This window comes from Haemaphysalis longicornis, unplaced genomic scaffold (genome assembly GCF_048455015.1).
Source record: "Haemaphysalis longicornis isolate Haplotype H1 unplaced genomic scaffold, Haemaphysalis longicornis Haplotype H1 scaffold_3, whole genome shotgun sequence".
Taxonomy (NCBI): Eukaryota; Metazoa; Arthropoda; class Arachnida; order Ixodida; family Ixodidae; genus Haemaphysalis; species Haemaphysalis longicornis.
In genome coordinates, this window is record NW_027526335.1 from 234197363 (window position 1) to 234222755 (window position 25393).

A 25393-nucleotide genomic window follows, 5' to 3' on the forward strand; every position below is an offset into this window, starting at 1 on the left:
GATAATCATACGTGAAAATTTATACATGTACTAAAAAAGGATGACGAGGAGGGCAAACGTTTATTGCTCCCATTGAAGGGGAAAAAAAGAGCGCGGGATGGTTGTCGGTCATCCATGGTGGGTGGCGTCCCTAGTACGGGATGCCATAGCCAGCTGCAGCTCGAATGGCCCTGGTCACCAGGCCACGCTGGTTTTCCAGGATATCGCTACTCAGCAGGACCTCCCACTGTCCCTGTGTCGGTGTGATGACTTCAGGTAGTTCGGTGAAGCTTTTACATTCCCACACCATGTGGTAGAGGGTGTTGGGCAATTTTTCGTCTCATTTTCATCAACATGGCTTATGAAAGTTGCTTTTGTAAGTTGCATCACAGCTCAGAAAATTTCTCTAGTAGGCAAATTAATCGTAGCTGCCGATGACTGGATCCTTCGTGCAGACTCTACTCCTAGCCAAAGTAACACCGCAATCAGAAGTATAACATCTGATAAGAGCAAATTTCAAAACAATGACAGAGCTTGAGGACAGAAATGGGGAAGCAATACAAGGTGGAAATACGTCAGCGTCTGATCCCGCTCATTTTCTGACCTGCCCGATACACGTATTTTTGAACCAACTACAAAAATTTTCTTATGTGTACAAAGATTGTAACGCCCTGAAAAAGTGATGCAAAACATTTCTACGTTTCTCGCACTTGTGCCGCAAAGCAGTGATGTAACCTTAAGCCTCGTGAATGGCATACCGATGACACTGTACCGGAGACTATAATAGCCTCTATCACAAATATTTTCGCGAGCATCGTCATCACCGACAGGCGGTCCTTATATGGCCTAAAATTCGCGAGTTGTTAGTTTTGCCGAAATTACTGCGAATACGGGAACGCTACGACATACGAAAACAGCTGGGACCCATCGAAGAAGGGAACGAATCTCGGAAGGTTAAGTCACTTGGCCCCCTTTGTCTCTTCCCTTCCGCCCACCTGGGCGCCGTACACACGGCAGCCACGCCTGGGGGATTTTCCGAGCCTGACCAACACGAGACGGTGATGGCATATGGGGCGGAAGATTGCGAACTCATTGTGCGCCTTGAGGACAAAGTGAGAATGGGCAAGGGAGCCGTGGAACAACGAACCTTGGGGAAAGGAGGGAGTGGCGACTTACAAATTATTATGCTGCATCGCGGATTAGGGAACAAATTCGCAAAGAAGAAATTCTGGCTGAACTTAAGTGAAAGAAAATGAGTTACGCTGACTATGTATTGAGGATTACGGACAACGGGAGGACCATTCGTTCAACGGAATGGCTCTCGAAGGATAGGGAACGAAATTAGAGCTGACCCAGGACTCGATGGAAGGTTTAACTCAGAACATTTGTCGGCAAAGAAAGGATTCCGCAGTCTCCTAATAGAAGAGGCTGGAAGTCTTCGAGAGACGCTTTCATCCTGCACTGGCAACAAACGGGCTGATCGCGGTGATGACGAATACGGTTGCGGAAGTATTTGAGGCATTAGCGTAGAGCTGAGCTGCTTAGTATTTGCCGTAGAGAGATTTAGTGGTTGTAAATCAGAATAATGAGGTTAAATTGGGATTTCCTCTATCCCATCATAGATTCCACATCGCTGTAACGTGTTTTCATCTTACCTTTTGAATTAATTCTAGAAAATCCGCATCTCTCTCGTCGTCGTAACAATTCCATGATTCGGCGGGTCCGGTAACCTTTGGTTCTACTAGGTTATCTTGGTTGCACAGATTTCCACTGTGTTTATTGTGCTGTACCTATAGGTCACTGAGGAAAGTTGTTTTTACTTGGTAATACTTGCAAACAAGAATTCAGTGTCAGCTTTTAATGATTTACGAGTGCCGAAGTTTCTTCTGAGTAGACGGAAGGTATGGGTTAATGGGAACTGCTGTGTGGCTTTTTCGCTTGCTCTTGTTAAGTGGGCATGGGCAGCATGAACCTATGCTGTCTATTCGGTGCCGCCTAGCCCCGATCTGGACAGTTGAATGGACTTTGCTACACACTCTAACCGCGCCCTGTTGCTATTTCTCTATGCTTCTAATAGCACTACTTTTGGTGGACAACCCTTCCCACCCGGAAAAAGTGTGATATGATGGAGAAAAGAGATGACAGGATATGGCAGAAAACGAAGTAGGACAGGAAAATAATTTGGAGAAGATTAGCAGAAGGCACTGGAGTCAATAATGGGGTACGGTCTCAAAGTAGCGGGGCCCAGTTTCCAACATGGCCCCTGCCCAGGTGCCGTGAAGGTACAAAGCTACCCCAGCTTTGACTCGGGTACCAGATTTATATTTTTATGAACACTACGAAGAAACTCGCTGGCTTCGGCTTAGGTGGGTGACACCAAAATCTGCTGTGTTCTGTGCTGTTGCAAACATCCAAGCTCCGACAAGCGTGAGTATTAGTGAGGGTGCCCCCTGCGGGAAACGACAGCGCTTGCACCACCGACGCAGTGATCAAACAGAGAGAGAGAGAGAGAGAGAGAGAGAGAGAGAGTGAGAACAACTTTATTAAAGTGCCTGCAGCTCGGTTAGATCCCCTCGCGCGGGGGTCTTTCCGCGACGCGGCCGTGACGTCATCTCGACTTCTTGTCCCTCTACTTTCGCTCCGGCCTCGCTACTCCCTTCGGCCGGTTTCGCATGCCCCTTTGTTGGGGCGGTAACCTTTCGTCGGCTTCGCTTGGTCGTTGCCTTTCGAGGGCCGCCGAGATCTGCTGGACGCCCTTGGTCTGTTGTTCCTGGTCGTAGCTTCCCGCTGCGGCTTCGAGATGCGGCGGGATCATAGTCTCTGTCGACGCTTCGCGCGGGTTTTTGGCACAGTCCCAGAGGATGTGAGCCGCGGTGGCTCTCTCCTTTTGGCACACTCGGCACAAGTCACTCTCGTACACGCTCGGACACACGTGCCTCATCAGCACCGGGGTGAGGAGGGACCCCGGCTGCAGTTGCCGATATATCACCGCTTTCTCTCGGGTCAAGCCCGGGTGGGGTGGCGGTACCTTTCGTCTGCTCAGCGTGTACCACTTCACGATATCGGTGTAAGTGGTCATGCTGTCCTTGGTCTCCCTCCACCACCACGACAGGTCGGATTCTGCACCAGCGGCGCGGTTGGTTAGTCCTCGTACCGCTGCGTTTGCCGTCTCGTTATGGTTGGTGTTGCCCCGGTCCGACACATCGATGCCCACGTGTGCCGGGAACCACTTGATGGCCACGCACCTCCTCTCATCATCGAGGTCGGCCGTGCGTAGTACTCGTGCGGCCTCCCTGCACACTCTCCCTCTGGCGTAGTTACGCACCGCCGTTCTTGAGTCGGCGATGGCCAGGGCGATGGCCACCTCCTTTGCCCGGTGCGCCTTCTGGGTTCTCACGCTCGCCGCCGTTATCGTTTCGCCAGTCGACGCCCTGACGAGCGGCGCGGCGTAGGCCCTCCCGCTCTCCTGGTACTCCGCCGCGTCCACGTACATGGCTCCTTCGTCTCTGGTGTGGAGGTCCACGAGCGCCTTGGCCCTCGCCATCATTCGCTCCTTGTTGAACTCGGGGTTCATGTTGTTCGGTACCGGAAATACCTGTAACTGTCTGCCTGTGGCTTCTGGCACAGGTACCTGTTCGTTTTCGGCTCCCTCCTCCATCGGTGTCAGACGCAGGTTGTGCAGTATCTGTCTGCCCGTTCTCGTTTCTGAGAGCCTCGAGATCTGGGTGGTCCTCTGCGCCTCCGCGATCTCTTCCAGGGTGTTGTTCACCCACAGGGCCAGGAACTTCTCGGTGCTCGTGCAGTCGAGGAGTACGAGTGCCGCCTTGTACGCCTTGCACATGAGCGCGTTGGTCTTGTTTCGCTCGCACTGCCTCCAGTTGTGGAACGCTGCGACGTACGTGATGTGGCTTATGGCGAAAGACTGCACCAGTCGGGTGAGGTTCTCCTCCTTCATGCCTGCCTTTCTGTTTGACACCCTTCTGATGAGCCGTGTGGCCGCGGTGACTTTAGCCGCGAGGCGGTTCACCGTCTCGCCGTTCACGCGCTTGCGCTCTATCAACATGCCTAGCACTCGGATCCTCTCGACCTCCGGAATCGTGTGGCCGGCGCTCGTTCTGACCTTGATCTTCTCCTGTTCTTTCGGCGTCTCTTCGTCCCCTCTCTTTTTCCTGGTCGTTCTCTTCGGTGGGATCACCAGCAGTTCGGACTTGCTCGGGGAGCATATGAGTCCGGACCCGTCCAGTTGCTTCTCGATGGCATCCACTGCTTTTTGCAGCGTACTCTCTATATGTCCGTCGCATCCTCCCGGGACCCACAGCGTTATGTCGTCGGCGTAGATGGTGTGTCGGACCCCTGCGACTCGCGAGAGTCGTTCGGCCACCCCGATCATCACTAGGTTGAAGAGCAGCGGCGAGATAACCGAGCCCTATCACGGTGTTCGGGTACACCTCCGCTTCCTCCAGGCACCTTTGCCATCTGTTCATCAGAACATGCTTTAGCGCTTTGCCCACGCAAGACGTGAGCGAGATTGGTCGGAGGTTCTCGATGTTCGGTGGTTTGCATGGCTTGGGGATCAGGATCGTCTTGGCCGCCTTCCACTGCTTCGGCAGCTTCCCGGCTTGCCAGCACCTGTTGTGGTACGCCGTGAGGTTCTCGATTGCTCTCTCGTTCAGATTCTTTAGTGCTCTGTTCGTCACGCGGTCGGGTCCGGCGGTGGAATTGGTGTTCAGGTCGTGTAGGGCCGCTCTCACCTCCCACACTTCTATGTCCCTGTCTAGCCGCTCGTTGGTCTCGGCTTGGTAGTCCGAGTGTGTCTCCGCGGGGGTGGCCAGCAGGTACTTGTCGCCGAGGCGCTTCTTCACCTCGGCCTCTCTGTGCTCGGCCAGCGCCCTGTGGAGGGTCTTGGCCGGGTTGTCGTGCTGGTGAGACTTGGTCTTGGTCTCGTCCAGTAGGTTTCTTAGCAAGTTCCACGTCTTGCCACAGTGCATTTGTCCATCCGCCGCGCTGCAGGCTTCGTTCCACTGCTGCGCGCGTAGGGCCCTGATGTGCGACTCGATCACGCGGTTAAGTTCCGCGATCTTCTTGCGCAGTTTTCTGTTTTGTCCACTGCGTCTTCCGTCTCGCCGTGATCGACTGCTTGGCCTCGATTAGGTGGGCCAAGCGGTTGTCCACTCTGTCGACACGCACGTCCGGTTCGATTTCCCTGGTGGCCTCCCTCGTCTTCTGCACGATCTCGTTGGTCCACTCCTCGATGTCCGTGATTTCGCCTCGATGTCCGTGATTTCGGCAGCAGTTGTCGGAAGGCGTCTCAGTCCGTGAACTGGTGTTTCCGCGGACTTTTGCCGATCTGTTCGTTGGCCCCAAGCGGTGCGGTGACATCCACGATATAGTGGTCGATGCCCCACTCGCGTTCCGTATTCCGCCACCCGAACTTCGCCGTGTCTCCGCTCCTGCCCCTGGCGAACGTGAGATCTGGCGTGGTGTACCGGGCGACCGAGTTGCCCGTTCTCGTGGGGAACGTGGGGTCGGTGATTAGGCTCAGCCCCAGGTCCGTGACGTCTTGCATTAGGTCTCTGCCCTTTGCCAGCGTTCTGGGGTAGCCCCAGGCCCGGTTCTGCGCGTTGAAGTCCCCGCAGATTACCAACCGGGCCCCGCCGTTTTCCTCGCCTTGTGTAGCAGCGTCTTGAATTTCTGTCTGCCGTGCGACGGGCTGCTGTAGACGTTCGTCAGGAATGTGCTCTCCCTCTTCTTTTTCTTTTCCGTGATTACCTCCACCGTGGTGTGCTCTATCGTGCTCTTGCTTAGTAGTTCATGCCCAACGTATGTAATGCCCCTTCGGACCAGAGTGCAACCCCCCGGCCTGGCCTAGCGGCGGCAGTTTGCGAGCTGGACGGGCTGGCGTGGGTCCGGTATCCTGGGAGTCTGGCCTCTTCGGTGCGGGTCTCTTGCAGCATGATTACGTCAGGCTTTCTCGGTACTTGTTGTAGGTGCTGCTGTAGTACCGCCTTCTTTGCGCCGAAGCCGTTGCAATTCCAGTGCCAGACCAGGAGGCACCTCGTCGTTGCTGCTGCTGTTGCTGTTGCTGTGGGTCTCCCGTCCATGCTTGTTGGAGGTTGGCCATTTGCGTCGCTAGATTTTGCACTGTCATAGCCAGCTGCTGGCACGTTCTCCCGAGCGAGGTGAATCAGTCGTCTATCGACTTGTTGAACGTCGTTTGGACGTACTCTTCGAAGTTAGCGAGCCTCTTCTCCATCCGGTCGAGCCTGTCTTCGGGTTGTCCATCCTCTCACTGAGTTTACGCTCTTTTATATTCTCGATTGCCCTTCCCTTGGGCGCGCGGCCCGCTGCCGCCGCCCTCGGGTTCGTTTCTGCTTCCAGTTCCATCTCTACTTGTTGCGCCGGTTGTGGTGTCTGCTGTTGTTGTGGCTGCGTTTGTATCCGCTGCATTATGGCCGCCGTCGTCTTCTTGATTTCTTCCACTTCCCTACTGATTCTGTCAACCGTCGCCTCCAGTTCGGTGTTTCTCCGCCCGAGTTGCTCGGCCACCTCTCTTAGCGCCTTCATCGAATCGCTCTCGTCCTGGGTTTTCCCGCCGCTTTGCTTTGGCGGCACCACTTGCTGCTGTTGCTGTCGTCGTTGGGGCTGCTGCTGCGGCTGCGGCTGCCCTTTCTTGGCGGCTCCCGACTTTGTCGCGTCGGCCCAGCTGACTCGGTCCCTGGATTGCGAGCGGGCACGGCGTTGGCGGCTCGCGCTCTGGCTTCGGTTCCTGCTCTCGCTTCGCGGGCGCGACTCATGGAGGCGGCTGCCGCAGGCTGCGCCGTCAAGTGGCGGAAACTCGCGGGGCGCCAGCTGGTGCTGCGGCTACTGCTCCGCCATCTTGCGCTCCCATTTCCTTTTGGCTACCAGGTACGGGTCTTGTACCTGTTCTTGCAGCTTCTGCTGCCGGTCGGGTGCTGCCCTCCGCAGAGTTTGCACTTGGGTTTACACATCTGTTCGTGGCCCTCCGCCGGGTTGTCGGCGCCACAGTCGAAGCACACCCTCGCGTTCGGCGTCGGGCAAACGTCTCTTCTGTGGTCTACCTTGTCGCACTGCTTACATACGTCGAAGTGCTTCCGGTAGAACGTGCACTTCGTGACCACCGGGCCGTAGAATACGTAGTTCGGTACCTTTTCGGCTACGAATACCACGATGACGGTTGCCGAGCTGCCGATTCTCTGCGCTCCTCTCGCCAGCGGATTTCTTGAGTTCACGATGCTCCGGTCGATTTCCGCCGAGGTGTCCTCGACCGGTATGCCTGTGATCACGCCCTTGACCGTGCCGTCCGGCGTGGTCTGGTATGCTCCTACCTCGTGCCACTTGCCTCTGATGTGGATGGCCTGGATCTTGGCGTAGGACAGAGCTCTCCCCTCGTCAGGGGTGCTCACCACCATGATGGTCTGCCGCACGTTGGGGCAGAAGGTGTCCGCCGCCCCGTCCGCCCTCGAAATTCTCGCCGCTGCCATGATTGCCGAGGCAACGATCGAAAACTGCGTTCTCGAGATGTTTAGGCCTCCTCTCGGCTTCACGATCACCTTGATTTCCTCCTTCCGGAGTATCTCGGGCATCCTCGCTGCTTTCGTTGCCGCTGACCTTGCCTTTCTGGCTGCGTGTTCCCTCGTTTTAGGTCTCGACTGGCGCACCTCGACTGGAGTGCCGTCTAGGTCGGTCGGTGCTGTTATGCGTCGTCCCACGTGTGTCCAACCGTGGCTCTCGTTGATTTTTTCCGAGGGAACCTCCTCTTCTTGTACCTCGATGCACATCCGGCCGCTGCTGTTGCTGCTGGGGCCGATGGTCGGTAGCGTTTGTGGTGGTGATGTAATCATCTCCATCTCGGTGGCTACCTCGTCTTGCTCCAACGCCACGCCGGCGTTAGGCCTAGCCGGGCTATGCCTACGTGCCGCACTTAGCGGCCGGCCGATTAGGCTTAGCGGCAGGTCGGCGCTGTCGCGGGAATAAAGTCCTCGTAAATCGTAAAAACAACGTACCACTTGGTCGAATCTGGTACCGGTAGATGCCTCGTACGTTCACGGACACATTGGTACCAATTATATCTGGGTAACTGTTGATTAGCGTTGCAATAGTTCGCATAAAAGCAGGAGCCGATGTGAGCACGTCCTGTCTCTTCGGTGATCGCAGCGCCCCCCCATCAAACAGAGAAAAAATTGACGAAATCGAAACAAGTTCCTTTCACAGCAGTGAACTGGTGCACCTGGAGGGATCCTCTGTGTGCATCTGCTATCGTGAAATACGCGAGTTAAAAAGAGACAGCTCAAGGTATGCTTTTGCTACTGATTCGGACATATGCAGTAATATTCACGAGTGAACGAAAGTACTACGCACGATGCCAAAGTTGCCACTCTTGCATATTCGGCAGGGTTCTCACGATCTGTTTTGCGTATTTGCCGGTGTGAGTTTAAAAAAATAAATAATTGTGCATGTTCTATTTTAGGCACATTTATGCAGGACAAGTAAGTTGGCGGCAGGGAAACTGCTTCATTTACCTGCTCTAGAGAAATGGCGAACGGGGGTCGCTTTGGGCCCACAGGTTATCCAATGGCGCCGCAGATTGTGCAGGCTCGCCCGAAGATGCATCTCCTGAAAGAGACAATAACAATTTTTATTCTACAAATACTGCCGCATAACATCGCTAATTTAAATACACTGTGGTGGGAAGAAGCGCATGTCTTCGAGGGTTTATGTAATGACTCAAAATAAACAGCGTACATTTGTCCGTATGACGCTTTCGCCTCTCCCATTGACCCCCACACGCTCCTGCTCTACGCTGCCAGATTTCATTCCCTCTACTGAATTTTCTTACTTTTACAATCTGTCTCGTCAACGGCCTTCGCTTTCTTTTAGTCCCGTCTCTCGGTAGCCACTCGGTTATCCTAATGGTCAACCGGTTGTCACTTCTCAATAAATGTCAAGCCGAAGGACTTTTTCCCCCCGATTTGAACTATAATATCTTCTACTCGAGTTTGCTTCGTGATCCAGGAGGCTCGATTCCTGTCCCTGAGGGTTACCCCTATTATCCTTAGTTCCATTGCTCGTTGAGCTGGCCAAAGATTTCTTTCCAGTTGTTTCGTTAGGCGCCAAGTTTGTGCTCCATGCGCCATCACCGGCAGCGCGCGTTGGTTCTATGGTCCTCGTGCGCTGGTATGGCGGCACCACTAATTTGCTGTGGTCAGCGCAATCTTGCGGACACATAGGCATAACTTCTGAATTCCGGGAGCTGACGACGCCCTGTTGCTTGGCATTCAGTGCAGTAGTGTGCACTGAAACATTCGTTCTTTCTCTTGCTGTGCAGTGCAATAGAAAGAACGACTGGCCACTATTCTGTTGTAGTGCGATACGAACAGCCAAACAGCACTTCAAAAAACATACAATGTTTTGCAAGCGATTCATCATAGCAAAATCAGTTGTATACAAGCGCGGGACTGTCTCCGCGCAGCATGGACACTGTAATTTTGCAACGGCTTCAACTGAACACAAGTGGATTCGCCCAAATGAAAGATAAAAATAAAAAGGCCCGCAAGCCCACTTTCGAGGAAAAAACTACCACCTCCCCTCGCGGGAACCCCTGTGTAGATGCTACGCATAGGGGGTTCACGTTGCAGCGTTGGACAGCGGAGGAACGGCGCTGGAACGATGGAGCGGAGCGACGCAGGCACCGCGTTTTATAGCGCGCATAATGGTGAGGGGACGCGCCGGCGCCAGTGCGTCTGCCGCGGATATGACGCAACACAACCCAACACAATCCACTTTAATCCAATCCAATCCAAATCAAATCTAATCCAATCCAAGCCAATCCAAGCCAAGCCAATCCAATCCTAGCCAATCGAATCCAATCTAATGCCCCTCGCGAGAGAGTGTTCGCTATCGGAGAGGAGAGGGGGTGAGCGGCGGAGAGCGAAGCTGGCGCGGCGAGGAGAATGGGGGAGGGGCGGACGCCGACAACAACGACGCCGACGCCGGATGGAGGGACAAGGCGGGTGAATAAGATGCGTGGCGTCTAAAAACTCCCACCTCCCCTCGCGGGAACCCCTGTGTAGATGCGACGCATAGGCGGAGCGGCGAAGGGACCGCGTTTTATAGCGCGTTAACGTTGAGGGGACTGCGTAAGCCGTTCCCAGTCGATGACGACGTTGGCGTACTTGTAAAGCGGCGTGGACTGTAGGTGTTTGAGCCAAGCGTGGATGTTGCTTCTCCGGAGAACGGCACACCGGTTATATGCGCAGCGCGCCCGAAGGAGAGGAAACCGAGGAGGAGAGAGTACTGCACATGCGCCGGCCCCAGCGCGTCTGCCGCGGCTATGACGCAACACAATCCAACACAATCCACTTTCATCCAATCCAATCCAAATCCAATCCAAGCCAAGCCAATCCAATCGAATCCAATCCAATGCCCCTCGCGAGAGAGTGTTCGCTATCGGAGAGGAGAGGGGGTGAGCGGCGGAGAGCGCAGCTGGCGCGGCGAGGAGAATGGGGGAGGGGTGGACAACGCCGACGACGACGACGCCGGAGGGACAAGGCGAGTGAATCATATGCTCTGCATCTAAAAAGAGAGGAGTGCAGGAGTGTGCTTGTGTGTGTGCAGCGTCTCCTGGAAGGGATAATGCGTGTGTGAGAGAAAAGGCGTTAATGCTCCACCAATACAGAAACGGTTCTCTGGTGCCGTAGGCCCACAAAGAGCATGATTTGACGGCGCTACGCACCAACCGTTTCAACGGCGCCGGCTACTCTTTAGTGGATTTCATTTATTCGGCTTTAATTCTCGGTCAGGGCATAGCCAACTGGCATAATGTAGCAGCAGTTGGACAACTTAGTGGGGAGAAGACCAGCGACGCGACTTGACGGTGCTCGTGGAAACTCCACTGTCCCTTGTCCGTGTCAGGAAGTGGTTTGATATCCGTTGTGTGCGTGGAATTGCGGCAGAATGTTCGTGTGTATGCATTGCGACGCCCAGGATATGCGGCTTCAAGAGCCGAAGGTTCCGGTTTGTAGAGGCAGGTTTTTGAAACTACAAGTGCGCAGCAAAACTTTACCTGAAACTACTGAAACTACGATGAGTGTTCGTTGGATGGGTTCAAAACATGTCGCTTGATGCCTTTTTTATGCGTTCATATGTTTATAAACGCCTACTTAACATGCGAACAATTTTGTACGTAGCTGCGCGCGAGAAATATTTTACGAAAGCCGCTTTACGTTTACGTAACTATTATTCGACATAGCCACGGGCCTGGACATGGTAGGGCGCATAACGGTAACTATGATTTTACACGAAAGGTTCCCCTCGCATTCGTAGTGCCTATTACGGAAGAACGACGCAAGGATCGACCTAAGAAGGGCCATGGCTGTACTTAGCGGGGATGACAGATGTAATGACACTGGAAATCTACATGATGATGATGCTAATGATTACGGACGCATAACCAGCGGGAGATTCAACACACTCCCGCGCGCGCAACGTTCACGTCTGCTATTAACGAGTACCATGGCGTACTTCAATATTCCGGCACAATCGTTGCAGCGCGAACGCAACTGTGCTGAGGACTTTCGCTTTTGCGGTATCCCTTGTGCAGCGAGTCTAGCGGGGCTCTGTGGTCGGTCTTGTGCTTACCGCGGGTTTCCCAATCTTCAAGTAATGGCTCTCTGTTCATGAATTCTGCAACGAAGATGTCCTCAAACGCGTACGGTGTCGCTTCGACGTTTTCTTTTGCGTCCTTTACCTCACATTTTTCGTCTGCTGCTTGGGCGGAAGCAGCCGAACTGTAGTTGTCTGCGGCATGCGTAACCTCACGTTCCTCACACCTGTCTTGTGTTGGGACGCCCGATGCTACCTCGTAGCCGGCTCCCACTGGCAGGTCCTTGCGCTGAGCCTCATCTTCGGCATTTCGTAAGGCTGAATCCTGCACTGCAACGATGGCTTGTACTTTCACGAAGACTTGCCGAACGTTTCCGGATAAAGTAGTCTTGATTGTCTTCGCTTGTTCCGTTTGGGGCAATAAGCTCTTCTCCGCATCTCCCGTTGCGTCGTATGGAACTGGTTCTTGCGTCGCCGTCATAGAGCAGGAGGACTCGAGAGGCTCCTCTGGCCTCACGCTAGCCTGAGACGAGGTAGCGGACGTCATGGTGGGCGCACAGCGGTCGCATCTGCCTTTGTTTCGTTCGATCCTCTCGAGACCGGGTTTCGGCGCCACAATATTGCGGAAGAACGACGCAAGGAAGACCTGGGCCATGGCTGCCCTTCGCGGTGATAACAGATTTAATGACGCGGAAAATCTACATGATGATGATGCTGATGATTACCGACGCATAACCAGCGGGAGATTCAAGAGTGCCGATGAAAAAAAAACGGTTTGGAATAATGGAAATCGTTTCCAAGCTGATAGATTTGTACGTGATTGTTCGTATAAGCACATGCCAGGGCACGTATAATTTCATGTGCTCATGCATCTTATCTCTGTCAGCCAAAATATTTTGCGCAACAAGCTATAGTTAAACTAGTTTCATTGGACCTACTGTAGCAGAAACGCAAACTACCAATTGTACAGGACCATATGTTTGAGATATTTGAGAGTGATTTCAATAAAGCTGCATATGCGAGTCTCCGAATTCTGACGGTTGTGTCCATCTATTTACTGCTGTGCCGCTGCGTAACGTGAACATTTAGATTCGTTGTGTTTTGGTTTTAAAGGTATCTTTATGTTTTGCTAGCATGATTATAAAAATGTGCATATACATGGGATGCTGCATATGTTTCTTCAAGCTTGGACACTTACACTTACAGAAGAAGTCTATACGGGGAGCTACAAAAATAAACACTCGTTCCGATACACGTCATTTTGTCGCAGCGGTCCCACGCCAAGTGGCCTGCAGATACGCAAACGCACCTATGGTTCTGTTTTTTTTTTTTTTATCTGGTGTTATTTCTTCTCCGGCACGTCGGCACCGCAAGCAGATGATGCTTGTGTTAGAGAAGTGGTGCCTTACCAAATGTTTTAGCATGCATTCCCGTACACGAGGAATATTTATACTTAAATAAAAACGGCGAACGTAACAAAAGGGAGTGCTGCCTTGTTGGTGCAGTAATTAAGGTCGGTAGCATATTGTTTTAGATGTTTATTTGCTTCATTGGAAAAAACGCCGCGGCCGCTACCAGGCGGCACCACCTGTTTTCTTGAAACTGCAGTAGGAGGCCATACTATTATTTTCAGTTGCAGAAATAGCTTAGTGACATGCTTGGAGCGCTAAAAAACGTACGCATACAAGAAACATGACAGGACAGCCGCTAACTACCAACTCGTTTTATTGGACTGAGCTGTAACGTATATATAGGGAAAATACGGTGCCCTTCCACTATGCGAAGGAAGATGACCAGCAAAGCTATGGTGCCGAGCCTCAATGTGAGTGACAATATATGTTTAGACCGGGTCGCAATCCAATGGGAGCACGAAGCGAAACACATTTGTTTGTAATTTGCGGTTTGTTGGTAATTTGCGGTAATTTGTAACTTGCCCTTCTTGTTTAATTAGCTGAATGAAACTTTGACGAAGTAGACTTTTATTCTACCGGACAAACATGTTTCCCTCCCGTATAAACGCATGTATCGACAGATGACGAGAATTCCACAGTTACAACTTCACTGTGAACGATGTGATTTTGAAAAGAAATAAGATTCAGCGGAATGTTAGAGTCGTCTTAGCGGCGAACCGTCATAATTTGTTTTCGGATTGTTTCAATAAAACAAGAGTTAGAGCCACTTTCTGTAATGATACGTTTTTCCATACGCTGAAGCTGTGAAGTTTTACGGGCCCGGTGATTTGAGTGAGCGCCGCAACGTAGCGCTGTGCTCGCGTGCGATTGTTATCTACATCGTTCTGTTTCCGGATACGACCTGCTGGATTCTAGCCAAACATTGCTTTGCTGTAAAAAGAGAAGAAAGATGGACAGATGAGCAGTGCGCAGAACTTCACAAGGCCACTTAGGAGGCTTTGCGCCCCTATTCGCGACTACACAAAATCCCAGGGAAGTGGGGAATTTGCCGGAAGTCTTTTCAGATTATTTTTCGATTTTGGTCACGTGCTTCCGGTTGACAAAGCTTTCGTCATTCTGACGTTTCATGACGTTTACTGTCAACAGTTCTAAAGTTTGGCTTATTTCTCTCTACGTGAAGTGCACAATTCTTGGCCGGTCACCAAAAAGTAGACTAAATGCACCGAACGTGACAACGTAAGCTTGTCTTTGCTATTCAACCACAATACTGCTGTAATACACGCCCTCCCTGTGATTGGCTGAGAAGGCGTGACATAATTTAAATTGTTGGCGGTAACAACACGTAACTCATCGGCAACTTCAGCCTGCGTAAAAGTGACGTAATATTACGTAACAGCTTGAAAATGGCGGCTGCTTTTGCCGCGAAATAGGGCAAAAAATTTCCCCGACTTCCACGCTCCGAAAGGTTCGAGAATTTGCAGCAGGCACAGTTTCGCATGACGCGTGGTTTAAAACATGTTTTCTGCCGAAGCAAATTATAGTCTCGACTGTTTCCAAGTAAGCGATCACGGACCATAGAAATAACATGCAGTATTTTGCTTTTATGTTTGGTAATTAAATAAAAATTATTTGTTTGGCGTAACCGCAACATAAGAGGGCAGTACAAGCCTCTCCATGACAAAGAGAACCCAATGCGTGGCATTTGTCCACACTCCTCCGATCGAACTCAAGAGAAAAAGAACAAAGAAATGTGACTCTTTTGTTCATTACAGCGCTGATTGAAGTCGAGCTTGACGAATGAGTGAATCGGTGACATCGGTGCGCTCCGCGGTTATCAAGCGTAGCGCTTCGCTGTTCTTATGTCATACAAGCGATAGTCGCGGCTGTGTTTTTCTGTAATCACGGCATAAACTTGTAACGTGGCACATGATGGCGTGGCGGCGGTTGCGGCCAGGAACTTGATAACGCAACAAAGCTTGCATTGAAGCAGACAGCCCAACAATGCTACTAAAAGCGAATAAAAGAAATAAATAGATCCGGTAAAAAAATTGTGTGATGTTCTTTAGCTCGACATCCGCACTTCGCTCGCTTTTTGATCAACGTTACTGGATCGCCTTGTGATATTTACGCCAATTTTGACCTGCAAAAAAGTGTTTTGCCAGCCTCAGCTACCGTCGTAATTTTTATAGTACATGGCAAGTGTTTTTATACCTTTTATGCACAATATATAATACCTTGGTTGTGATCTTTATGAGTGAAGCATCAAATTACACTGCATGTCGTCATCGCTATAGGTGCAGCACGTCACTGATTGCTTACGTCGTGCTTACGCAAAATAACATTGCGCATTGCCTGGGAATTTGTGCAGTCGAGAATAGGGCCCCTGGGCTGGCGTTGTCAAGCCATTTTATTTCACCTACTAAGCAGAAATTGACGTGTCGCTGGCAGAATCAGTTTCTTTTTAACGCGATAGCGTTATTAGGCTTATTTCTTGATTTTCCCATGCCTTGTCCACTGTCAGCCGTGCTTATCAAGCGTTTGCGGCATCACATCATCGATGCTAAAGGAAACTACAACTGAGGCCGCCAGATACGAGGGCTCGCCCGGATAGGTAGCTCACAGCAACGGTAACTAGATTGTTGAATGGAGGACATTCACACTACGGCTGAGAAGAAAGAAAATACACAAGATTTAAACAGGCGCCACGCCTGCACAGGGAAGTTCGTTCTATGTACCATGGGTAGTCGCATTCTCAGCGGGCATTCTCGCATTCTCGGTCGGCCTGGTCTCGGTCGCCTTGGTCTCGATGTCTGTCGGTCGACAGACACTCATTCTCGGTCGCCAGCTATGCCCGCAACTTACCCCCACACCAAAGCGCCTCTCCAACCTATACTAATGGTGGCTTTAGCTAACATTGTGTCACCTACATAAAAAAAGTGCAAAAGATAAACGCCGGGACCCCTAAAACCAAGGTGAACCTAGCCGACAACCAGAAATGGAATAAAGTGTGGCCTAAAATGATGATAAATTCTTTTATTGGTTAAACAAAATTTTGAAAAAAATTTAAAAATAAAAATATAAACTAATTACGAAAAATTGCGAACACTTCATTTTCACAATTATGCAGATGTCGTAAAATTTGAAAATGTAATCCTCATAAGATATAAATAGAGATAGTTGGTCGGACTAAATTTTGAAAAACTGATAATGTGGAAAATATTTAAAAATGACGGAAAATGGCAGAACGTTTGGTATAACGCATGGCATTTCAACAATAATGCAGGTGTGGCCACGGTGTCGCCTGTAATAGTTATAATAGCGTAAATGGAGATAGTTATAATAGCGTAAATGGTTGAACAAAATTTACAAAAACTAAAAAAAAAATTTAAAAATGTAAAATCATTACGGAAAATGGCGAGCCGTGTCACGCCCTGCCTTGTCACAATAATGCAGATTTTGGAAAAGTCCCACCTGTAGATAATAGCGCAAATAGGGTCGAACGAAATTTTGAAGAAAAAAAATAATAAAAATTTAGAAATACCGAAATTGGAAAATTTCATAACGACCTGCATTTCCACAAAAACGCAGATTTTGCGGGAGTTCTACTTTCTTTTCGCCAATAATTTTGTACTTTCACCCTGTAACGGCCCACCTCTGGGCTAACAGTATAAATAAATGAAATGAAATGAAATGATAATGGCTATATTAGCGTAAATGCGATAATTGGTAGAAATAAATTCTTGAAAAACTGAAAGAACAAGAAAAATATAAAAAAGGTACTGAAAATGGCGAAGTGTGTAGCGCCCTGCATTTCCACAATAATGCAGATTTCACGCAAGTTCTACTTCTAATCGTTATAATAGCGTAAATTGAGATGGTCGGACTGGATTTAGAAAAACAAAAAAAAAAATTGACTGAAAAAGCTCGCACTCAAGCAAGCGGCATAAGAATGCTACGCATTAGTAAATAATTCTCTGAATTTGTGCAGAATATTTGGGCCCAACAACGTGCAAAACCTTGTAAAACTTGCCGAGATACTTGTAACGGTAATTTACGTTTTGTAAGTCGAAATCCACAAGCGCTTTCGCTGAGTACATGTTTAATTATTTTGTGCATTCAAGCCTTTGCGACGTCGGTGATGTGTTCACGCTTTAAGGAGGTCCCGAATTTCATTGCCTTGCCGCTCTAAATTTTCTTTCAACTCACTTACTTTAATATTATTGTTTCCATCATCGACCAATTTAAGAGCCATATTGCTGCTACTAAAGCCACCTTTTACGTTTAATAGGCCACTCAATTGTAATTGTAATTCGCGAATATCTGGGGAAGCGCCAGTGAAATTTATTGGCAGCGAATGTACGATGGTGGTTTCGGTGCAGCAAAGTCGGACAATTCTTTGAGGTAAGCTCGCTGTAAACTAGGTTTAGCTGGTGTTTCACCGCACAAGTATAATCCTAATAGGGTACATGAATAGGCCTTCGATGCGTGCTTGTAACTTTTGTCCTGTGTGAATTCAGAACGATTTTTCGGGCATAGTGAATGAGCGAAGCAGCAAGGATGATAGCAAGGCAACATGCTTCTCAGCAATCACAGTGCCATTCAAGCATCTCACCCGGCAGCACATTCCGTTAACATTTGTTAAAAATAGAACAGAATGCTGCCAAACTGATATAATGCCAGTAATATCCGTGCTATTTTATTTCTCATATGCAGTTTACAACACGGGCCGCCCTAAGCCAGAAGTGGTGCTTGTTAAAGCATAGCCTGGCCGCTGGGTAACATCCCGTTAATAGACGGTCCTAACACAAGAAGATATAAATATGAAAATGAATAAATATTGATTCTGGTGGTCATTTTGGAAAGCTGTGACTCGCTGTGCTTGTGGATACTATCGAAAAAAAATTACACCATCTCCGCGTAGGGAACCCTGATGAGGATGCGAAGCATCGTGGCGGTTCCGTGTGGTTCCATTGTGTTGCCGTTATGTTGAGTGATCTGGTTTTTACTAGCGCCAGAGGGAATTCCGCGTCCGGGTCCACACCGGTGGCAAAGGCACGCAAGTGCTGTTGTGTTACGGTGAGTAGGCGGTGGTTCTCGAGGCGCCGAAACTCGTCCATCATGTTCTTGTCGATGTTGTCTCTGCGGTAGAATCGGTAGCCTCCGTCAGCTTTGATGAGGTAAAGGTTGTTGACATTGGTGCACCGGCTGAGAGCAATGTACACGCCCTCCTCTTCGAAGCTTTGTCTTCCCGTTCTTCTTCTTCGGCGGTTCCCATACGGGAAGATGGCGACGGTGGTTGAACGCGAACCTATCTCGTGATGGATTCTTTGGTTGGCCAATCCCTAGGGGCATCCTGCCACAATCAGCATCAAAGGCGCTGCGGACGGGGCTGGTTGAGCTGCAAGGCGCATGGCGCTTCCTGCCACAGCTTTCCCAGGGGAAATTCAGCATCCCCCTCTAAAGTTTTCAGTTCGTCGTTTCCGTTGACGTTCAGCTTCGCGTGCCTTCGTTGTATCTTTAACAGTCCCTTCTTGAATTTTACCTCAGTGCCACTCACATATCTTTCGAAAATAAGCTTTACAGACAAAAGAAGGGTATTTGCATTGGCTCTTGTGTAGCGCCAGCACTTTGCAACATTTTCCTGGCAGGCATTGATCGGGATCTGAGTCAATCGCTCGAAGGGGACAAAGTTTTTAAGGTTTTCAGATATGCTGACGATTTTTTGGTTCTTTTGAAAAAACAGGACCAAGTAACATATCCTAACACAGTCACGGAAGTTTTAGGTCATTTTCATCAGGGCGGGAAGGGTTTAAATTTTACACATGAGCTACCCCTTTACAGTAGACTCCAGTTTTTAGACATTAACCTAACTTTTATTCACGACCACGTGTGCTGGGAATACTCACCTAGAACCTCCAAGGAACTGTTGCCTTTTTATTCCGCTCATTCTAAAACTGTAAAGCGTGCCATCGCCACTATGTGCCTTCAGTCTGCCCTGTACAAATCGTGTGAGCATGCTATGGGAAGCAGTTTTGACCATCAAATGGCCAGGCTTCAAGCTGCTGGCTTTCCGGGCTCAACCCTTACCGCCGTGGCGGAGGGTTTGCTAAAGAAAACGAAAGGTGCTCCTCAAAGGGCTAATGCTGAGCATTTGCAAAATGAGCCAAGGCCTGCGGTCATACCGTACTCGCACCGAGTTGCACACAACCTTAAGAAGGTCGCTTCCAAGTACAGCATACCGGTTGTGTTTTCAGCGCCCTGGAAACTTGCCACGCTGTGCTCAAGAATAGCGCCAGAGATGAAACGCAAAAAATGCGAGAAGAAGCATGTCACGCCGTTTATTAAGTGTGCGATTGGTGTTGTGTACGAGATCCCTCTGATTTGTGGTAAAGTGTATATCGGCCAAACCGGCCGATGCATTAATGACCGCCTCAGAGAACATGCCTTGTCGATAAAAAATGGAACTGGTTCGCACTTGCCTCAACATTGTAAAGATTGTGATTCTGTAAACCCAATCTGTAAACCCAATCTGGACAAAACAAAAATAATCGAAAGGAGCAGAGATGCTACCGCACGTGAGGTTGCCGAGGCTTTTTTCATAAAAAGAAAAGGGCCCATGTGCGTAGGTGTACCGTCGCTGTCTATTTATGATAAGGAAAGTGCATTTCTACATACTTTTCTCTGATGTTCGCCAGATGACCGTGATGTGTGTATTTTTTTTTCCTTTCCTTTCTTTTTCTTCAGTGCATGCCTGCTATTTATATGTTTGTGCTTTTTCGAAATAAACTCAGTTGTTAGTAGCGCCTGTCACGTTTGCCACCGTCCTCGTCTTTTTTGCGCTAAGCCTCCCATTCTTCGTTGTATCCAGTAGCTTCTTGACGTAGTTTGAATGAGTCAAGGACATAAGGCGCGTTCGTAGCACATGCTCCCGTCCCGGTTTGTAGTGCAGTGGGAAGAGCGCCACGTACCTCCCGTTGCGGCCAGAGAGTCATGGGATCGAAACCGGGCGCCGCTAACTATTTCTTTTTTTGTATAGTGTAGTATCGCGGAGCTGTGGGTGTAAGGAGGAGAGTTGCGCATGCGCAGTGAGCGTGTGGACGGTGCCGCCATCAACGACGGAGGACCAGGCGAGCCTAAGAAATGCTCCGTATTGGTTGATCCCTCCACAGGAACCGGTAAAACACGAAAGTGAAAGGTGCCTTCACTGCAGCAGTTGAAGGTTGAAGGAACCTCCTTCATGTGCGAAGGGTTCGCGAGCCTGACCCCGCCAGATGAAGTGCCGCCGACAAGCAAGAAACAGAAAAATAACCGTTTTATTCCTGGACAACAAATCAAAAATGGCATGCACAGCAACAGCAGCTTCAAACACATAACGGTCATGGGAACAACGCGACAGCGGAGGGTGCCCCAATTACAGCGCGTCCCCGTACGCGAAGGCGCTGGCATGGAGGCGCCGACTATCGGCGCTCATTAGCGTCATGATGCGCTACTTCGCTTCGCCTCTCCTGCAGCACCGTTTTATTAGTCATATGGAAGAATATAAGGCGCGTTCGTGGAGTTGTTGACGTCCGAGATTGTACCAAGTTTGTAGGTACGAGGCAGACCGCCTCGTACCTACCGTTGCGGCGAGAGGCGAGAGAGTTCGTGGATCGAATCCGTGCGCCGCCGTGCCATTGGCACTTTTTCTGGCGACGTCACTTCCGTGACGGATATTACGTCAGTGAGATCTTGGTGTACCCCGACACAAAACACTGTCGTGTTAAAAAGTCACTAGGAAAATCCTTGGATCTCCGCGGGACAAAGAAAGTGCGGGCATATGCCCGAAATCAGCACCAACACAGACGGAATGGTAAAACGTTCAAGTTGGTGCGAGTCACGAGCAGCATTTTGTATGCGGCAGAATTCTTTCCAATACAACCATCTCAATAAACTTCCTGTTTAAAACAACGAATAAAACATTCCAAGAAACCTGAGCACTCGTTACTGACTGATTCTACGAGGGATCGAACATGCATGTACACGTCAATTTTTTTGTTTTATTTCATAATTTTATGAGTTTTGCGCGAGCCAGGGAATCGTGCAGAAGGGCAATTAGTTCTGTCCTAGCCTGCGTACTTCGCAAGGAAGCAAATTGCGAGGGTGGTGCGGGCGACGCGTGGTTTCCAGGGGCTGCAGTTTTTTCAAATTTGGGGCTTTGCGCACGCCAAGGTGCAGTTGTTCTGACGCTAATGTGTTTGAAAACATACGCTAAATCAAAAGTACAGACAGTTCAAAGCAAACTTTACCTTTTCCTGTCACTAAAAAATTTACGAAAAAATAAGCGTACGCGTATAAGCGTACGCGGTGAGTCGAAGAGCCGTCGGGGCGAGTCCATTCGACTCGCAGGCAGGGGGTGGGTTGACGCGCTCGTCGGGCTGAGTCGGCGGTCATTCAGGAATGAGTGCGCCGAAATTCACTCATGTGATATTGACAGATTTTTTTATTGAATTTAGTTGGAGTTTGCGAGGACCTCGAGCCTGTGGCAACGTTGCTGGCCGATTTAAAACCTGCTTATGTTTTGAGCCTGATTGTAACGCGCACACAAATTTTAATGCTAGCTTTTAGCAAAAGAAGGACCGAGCTAGAATCGTAAGAATATGGTAGCTCCTTCTCCGGCAATCCCCCGGCCCCCTCGCTCGACTCTTTGAATGGACCTCATGTATACGCGTGAGGGGTCGAGTTGGCTGAACCCGCCAGTCGACTCGACCCTCCCTCGTCGGGTCCATGTACATAGTGTATAGCCACCGCTTTTCACCGCCACCCCTCGCCGCCGCATGCCTGCTCGCCCGCGTGCCGTCTTTTGACCCGAAGGTTGTGGCGCCATATTGAATATTCCGAAAACGGCGGAGGGACAGCTGTCTACGCGAATTTGGGCCCTCCCTAACGCGTGTACGAAAGCTAGGGGGGGAGGCCGCCACCAGGGGGCCTCGAGTCCAGACGTGGGTACGCAGAGCTTCGTTTTTGTTATCCCCACAGACTGAACGCGCCAAGGTAGGGCCTTTAAATGCTACGTAATTGCTTCTAAGAGGTTTGGGACCCTCTGTTGAAAAGTAGGTTTCGCTAGCGTTGAATCTGCCCGAGTTACGACGTTCTATTGTGAACACAGGCTTAGCGGAGTCCGGTTAGGCCTAACGTCGACTACGGCCGCCGCGCCGGCCGGCATGGCCTCGGCCATGGAGACCGACGCTCTCCATCCACGGAGGACTGCCTCAACGGACGCCAAGAAGCGGAAACATCAGGTAGATGACGATGAAGCGGCCTATGCGACCTGCGAAAGTGACAACGACGACGACCAAGAAAATTGGAAAACGAAGCGTTCTCGGCGGTCTCGCCGAGCTCCACCGAAGAGATCGGCCGCTGCTACTGAACGACTCACGAAAGAAAGGTATTTTGTCCTTCTCCGCCCTCGAGGGCAGAAGTCGATGAAAGATATTCCTCGCAAGGTTCTCAGTGACGTGCTTGACTAACTCTTGTCGCAAGCCGACTTGAACGCGTATTTTTCAACCAAACTCGATGTGAGGAGTAACGCCATAACCGTTACCCTTTATGACAAGATACATGCTGAACAAGTAAGTCAGCTTACTCATATTCACCTGAATGGCTCTCCCTTCGAAATTGAAGCTCAGCTACTTCATCCTCGAGGTACCTCCCGCGGTGTTATCCAGGTTGATCCCAGCGACACGGACGTCGAGCTCAAACAACATCTAACCTGTGAAACTGCTACCATATTGGATGTTAAGCGAATGGAACGTAGTCATTTTGCCCTTGTGACTTTTGACACTACTCATGCGCCAAAAATAGTGAGAAATTACAAGGAACTGTGCAAAGTGGCGCCGTACATACCCCGAACACTGGTGTGCTACAGATGCCACCGTGTTGGACACCTGCAACGCCACTGCCCCAATGAGGGCGTGTGCAAGACTTGCGGAAGGACCCACGCAGAGGGTGCTTGTGTGCCCTCTGCCACATTCTGCACGTTGTGCAAAGAGGTTGGTCATCTCGCCACTGACCTGAAGTGCCCAGAACGGGAACGAAGACTGCAGCGTAACAAGGAACGAGTCAAAAGGAAGTCACGCAGCCGTTCCTGCAAGCGCACCATAAACACACAACTGAACGACCTCAACGAATTTCCCCCGTTGCCTGAACCCGCAACTGCTGATACTGCCGTCGGAGGCGTCAGCCCCGGCCCGGTCAAGACCGTTAGCCTCAAAGCGCCGCCTCGTGGTAACCAACGTGACATAGGTGCCACAAAGAACGACAGTGTCAAGTCAAAGAAGAAGAAAGCAACATCGGCTGAGCTTCGTCAGCGCATACAGGACCTCCAGCGTGAGCTCGACTGCCTAAAGTTAGAACTACGAGACAATGAAGAAGCTGAAAAGGAAGAGGCATGCCAACGGCACCGCCAGGCTGAAGAGCAGCGGCGGCGCAGGCAAACACTGCTAGCACAGCGGCGGCGTCAGTCCCAGTCACCGGCGTCCATAAGGCTATCCACACCCGTAACTCAAGCGACCCCAGATGCTTCCGGCGTCAAGAGTGAAATCGAGGAGATAGTGATTAAAACACTACGCACGCAACTACCCACATTGATGGCCGAATATTGCCAACTCACTCAACTGACCCCGCCAACAGGCCCTGCTTCCACAGCCTCTTCCATTCAGCATGGCTTCGAACAATATCCAACTGTTACAGTGGAACTGCAGAAGCCTCCAAGCTAACGCTGCCGAACTCAGTGAAAGATTACGTACAGCTGAAGAGAAACCCTACGCAATACTCCTGCAGGAGACGCGTGGCACAGGGCCAGGATTGTGTGGATACAAAGGGTACTTCACTCCAAGCATTGTACACGAACCAGTTGAAGGCAGAAAGGAAATTATCGCACAGGCAGGGGTCTATGTGCGAAATGATGTCAGGCACTGTCAAATAGACACGAAAGAGTTCTGTACCGAATTTATAGAAGTGGTGGCCGTGCGCACTCGAATAGCGCAGGGGCGCACGTTGCTGATTATCTCTGTCTACGTCCGCCCTGATACTGGGCGGCGGTGCAGAGTCAGCTTCGAGTGGATGAGCAGAATTAGGACCTTGTTTCCAAACGACGAAATTGTAATAGGTGGAGACTTCAATGCTGCGAGCACCACCTGGGGGTATAAGAACACTACGGTTCGTGGCCAAAACCTCGAAGACGAAGCAAATGAAGCCGACCTTTACCTCATTAACGACCTGGACTACCCAACCCGCGCCGTCCTTCACTCAAGGCAAAGAAACACTACCCCTGACCTAACGTGGGCGACTGAAAATATGATTCGCCAGTGGCGCTGCAATAGCGATCCCTGGAGCAGCGATTACTACCCAATTTGGCTGGAACTTCGTGGCCTCGTTCGAGAGAAACGCCGACAAGCGACCTGCATAGACTGGAATAAGTTCCGTGAGCTTGTCGAGGAGGCTCACGAGAGCTCCCTCGTCACTCGAATCCTCGACGCAGCAAAGGCGGCAGCGACTACGGTCACTGTGGACGTGGAGACCCCCTCGCCAGACAAGCACCTACTCAACTTATGGGCAACGCGAGAACAACTTCAAGTCCAATACAATCAAGGGGGCAAGGCATACAAAGACCTCCTCCGCATAAGACACAAAACGGCTCAAATTAGAAGGCACACGAAACAGTTAACTCGGCAACGGTGGGAGGAGCACTGTGCGTCCTTCGGAAAGGACACGGGACTCCGCAGACTCTGGAGTACATTTCACGCCCTCAGTGACAAACGTAAAACGCAAGGTGTCGTCGAAACAGTGCTCCTCACTAAGGGGATCTCCCAGAAGGAGTTTGAAAAACAGGCAGCGAACGTATTTTTCCCACAGCTTGTACAACCTCCATCACCCGATATATACGAGAATGAGCCAGTCGATGAAAAGAACGAGTTGGAAACGCCCTTCACCCTCGCCGAACTTTACACCGCCCTAGAACAGGTGCGGATCCAAAGTGCCCCAGGTAAAGACGGGGCCACATGGACAATGCTCCGTAACCTACCCGCAGCTCAAAAGGAAGCCCTACTTGACGACATCAATGCAATTTGGATTAGTGGTGAACTGCCCCCTTCAATGAAACATGCCGTAGTGGCGCCAATACCGAAGTCGGGTAAGGGTCCCACTGAGACTCCTAATCTACGTCCGATTTCTTTGACTTCCACAGTGTGCAAACTCATAGAACGAATGTGCACAAACAGGCTCAATCACTACCTGGAAGAAGTGTCAGAATACTTTCACCCAAATCAGACTGGATTCCGTTCAAATCTTTGCACTCATGATAGCCTCTTTCTTTTAATGAGAATCTTGAGCCCTCACCGGTT

General features: G+C 50.4%; 1 protein-coding gene across 2 annotated transcripts in view; it reads right to left on the minus strand.

The window, feature by feature from the left end:
- LOC144176057 (pseudouridine-5'-phosphate glycosidase-like) overlaps positions 1-25393 on the minus strand; it is a 307408-nt gene that overhangs the window by 254122 nt on the left and 27893 nt on the right. For both annotated transcript variants that reach the window (XM_077705179.1, XM_077705180.1), the window contains exon 2: positions 8520-8613. In XM_077705179.1, coding sequence (XP_077561305.1) covers positions 8520-8613 — 94 coding nt within the window. The remainder of the gene's footprint in view (positions 1-8519; positions 8614-25393) is intronic.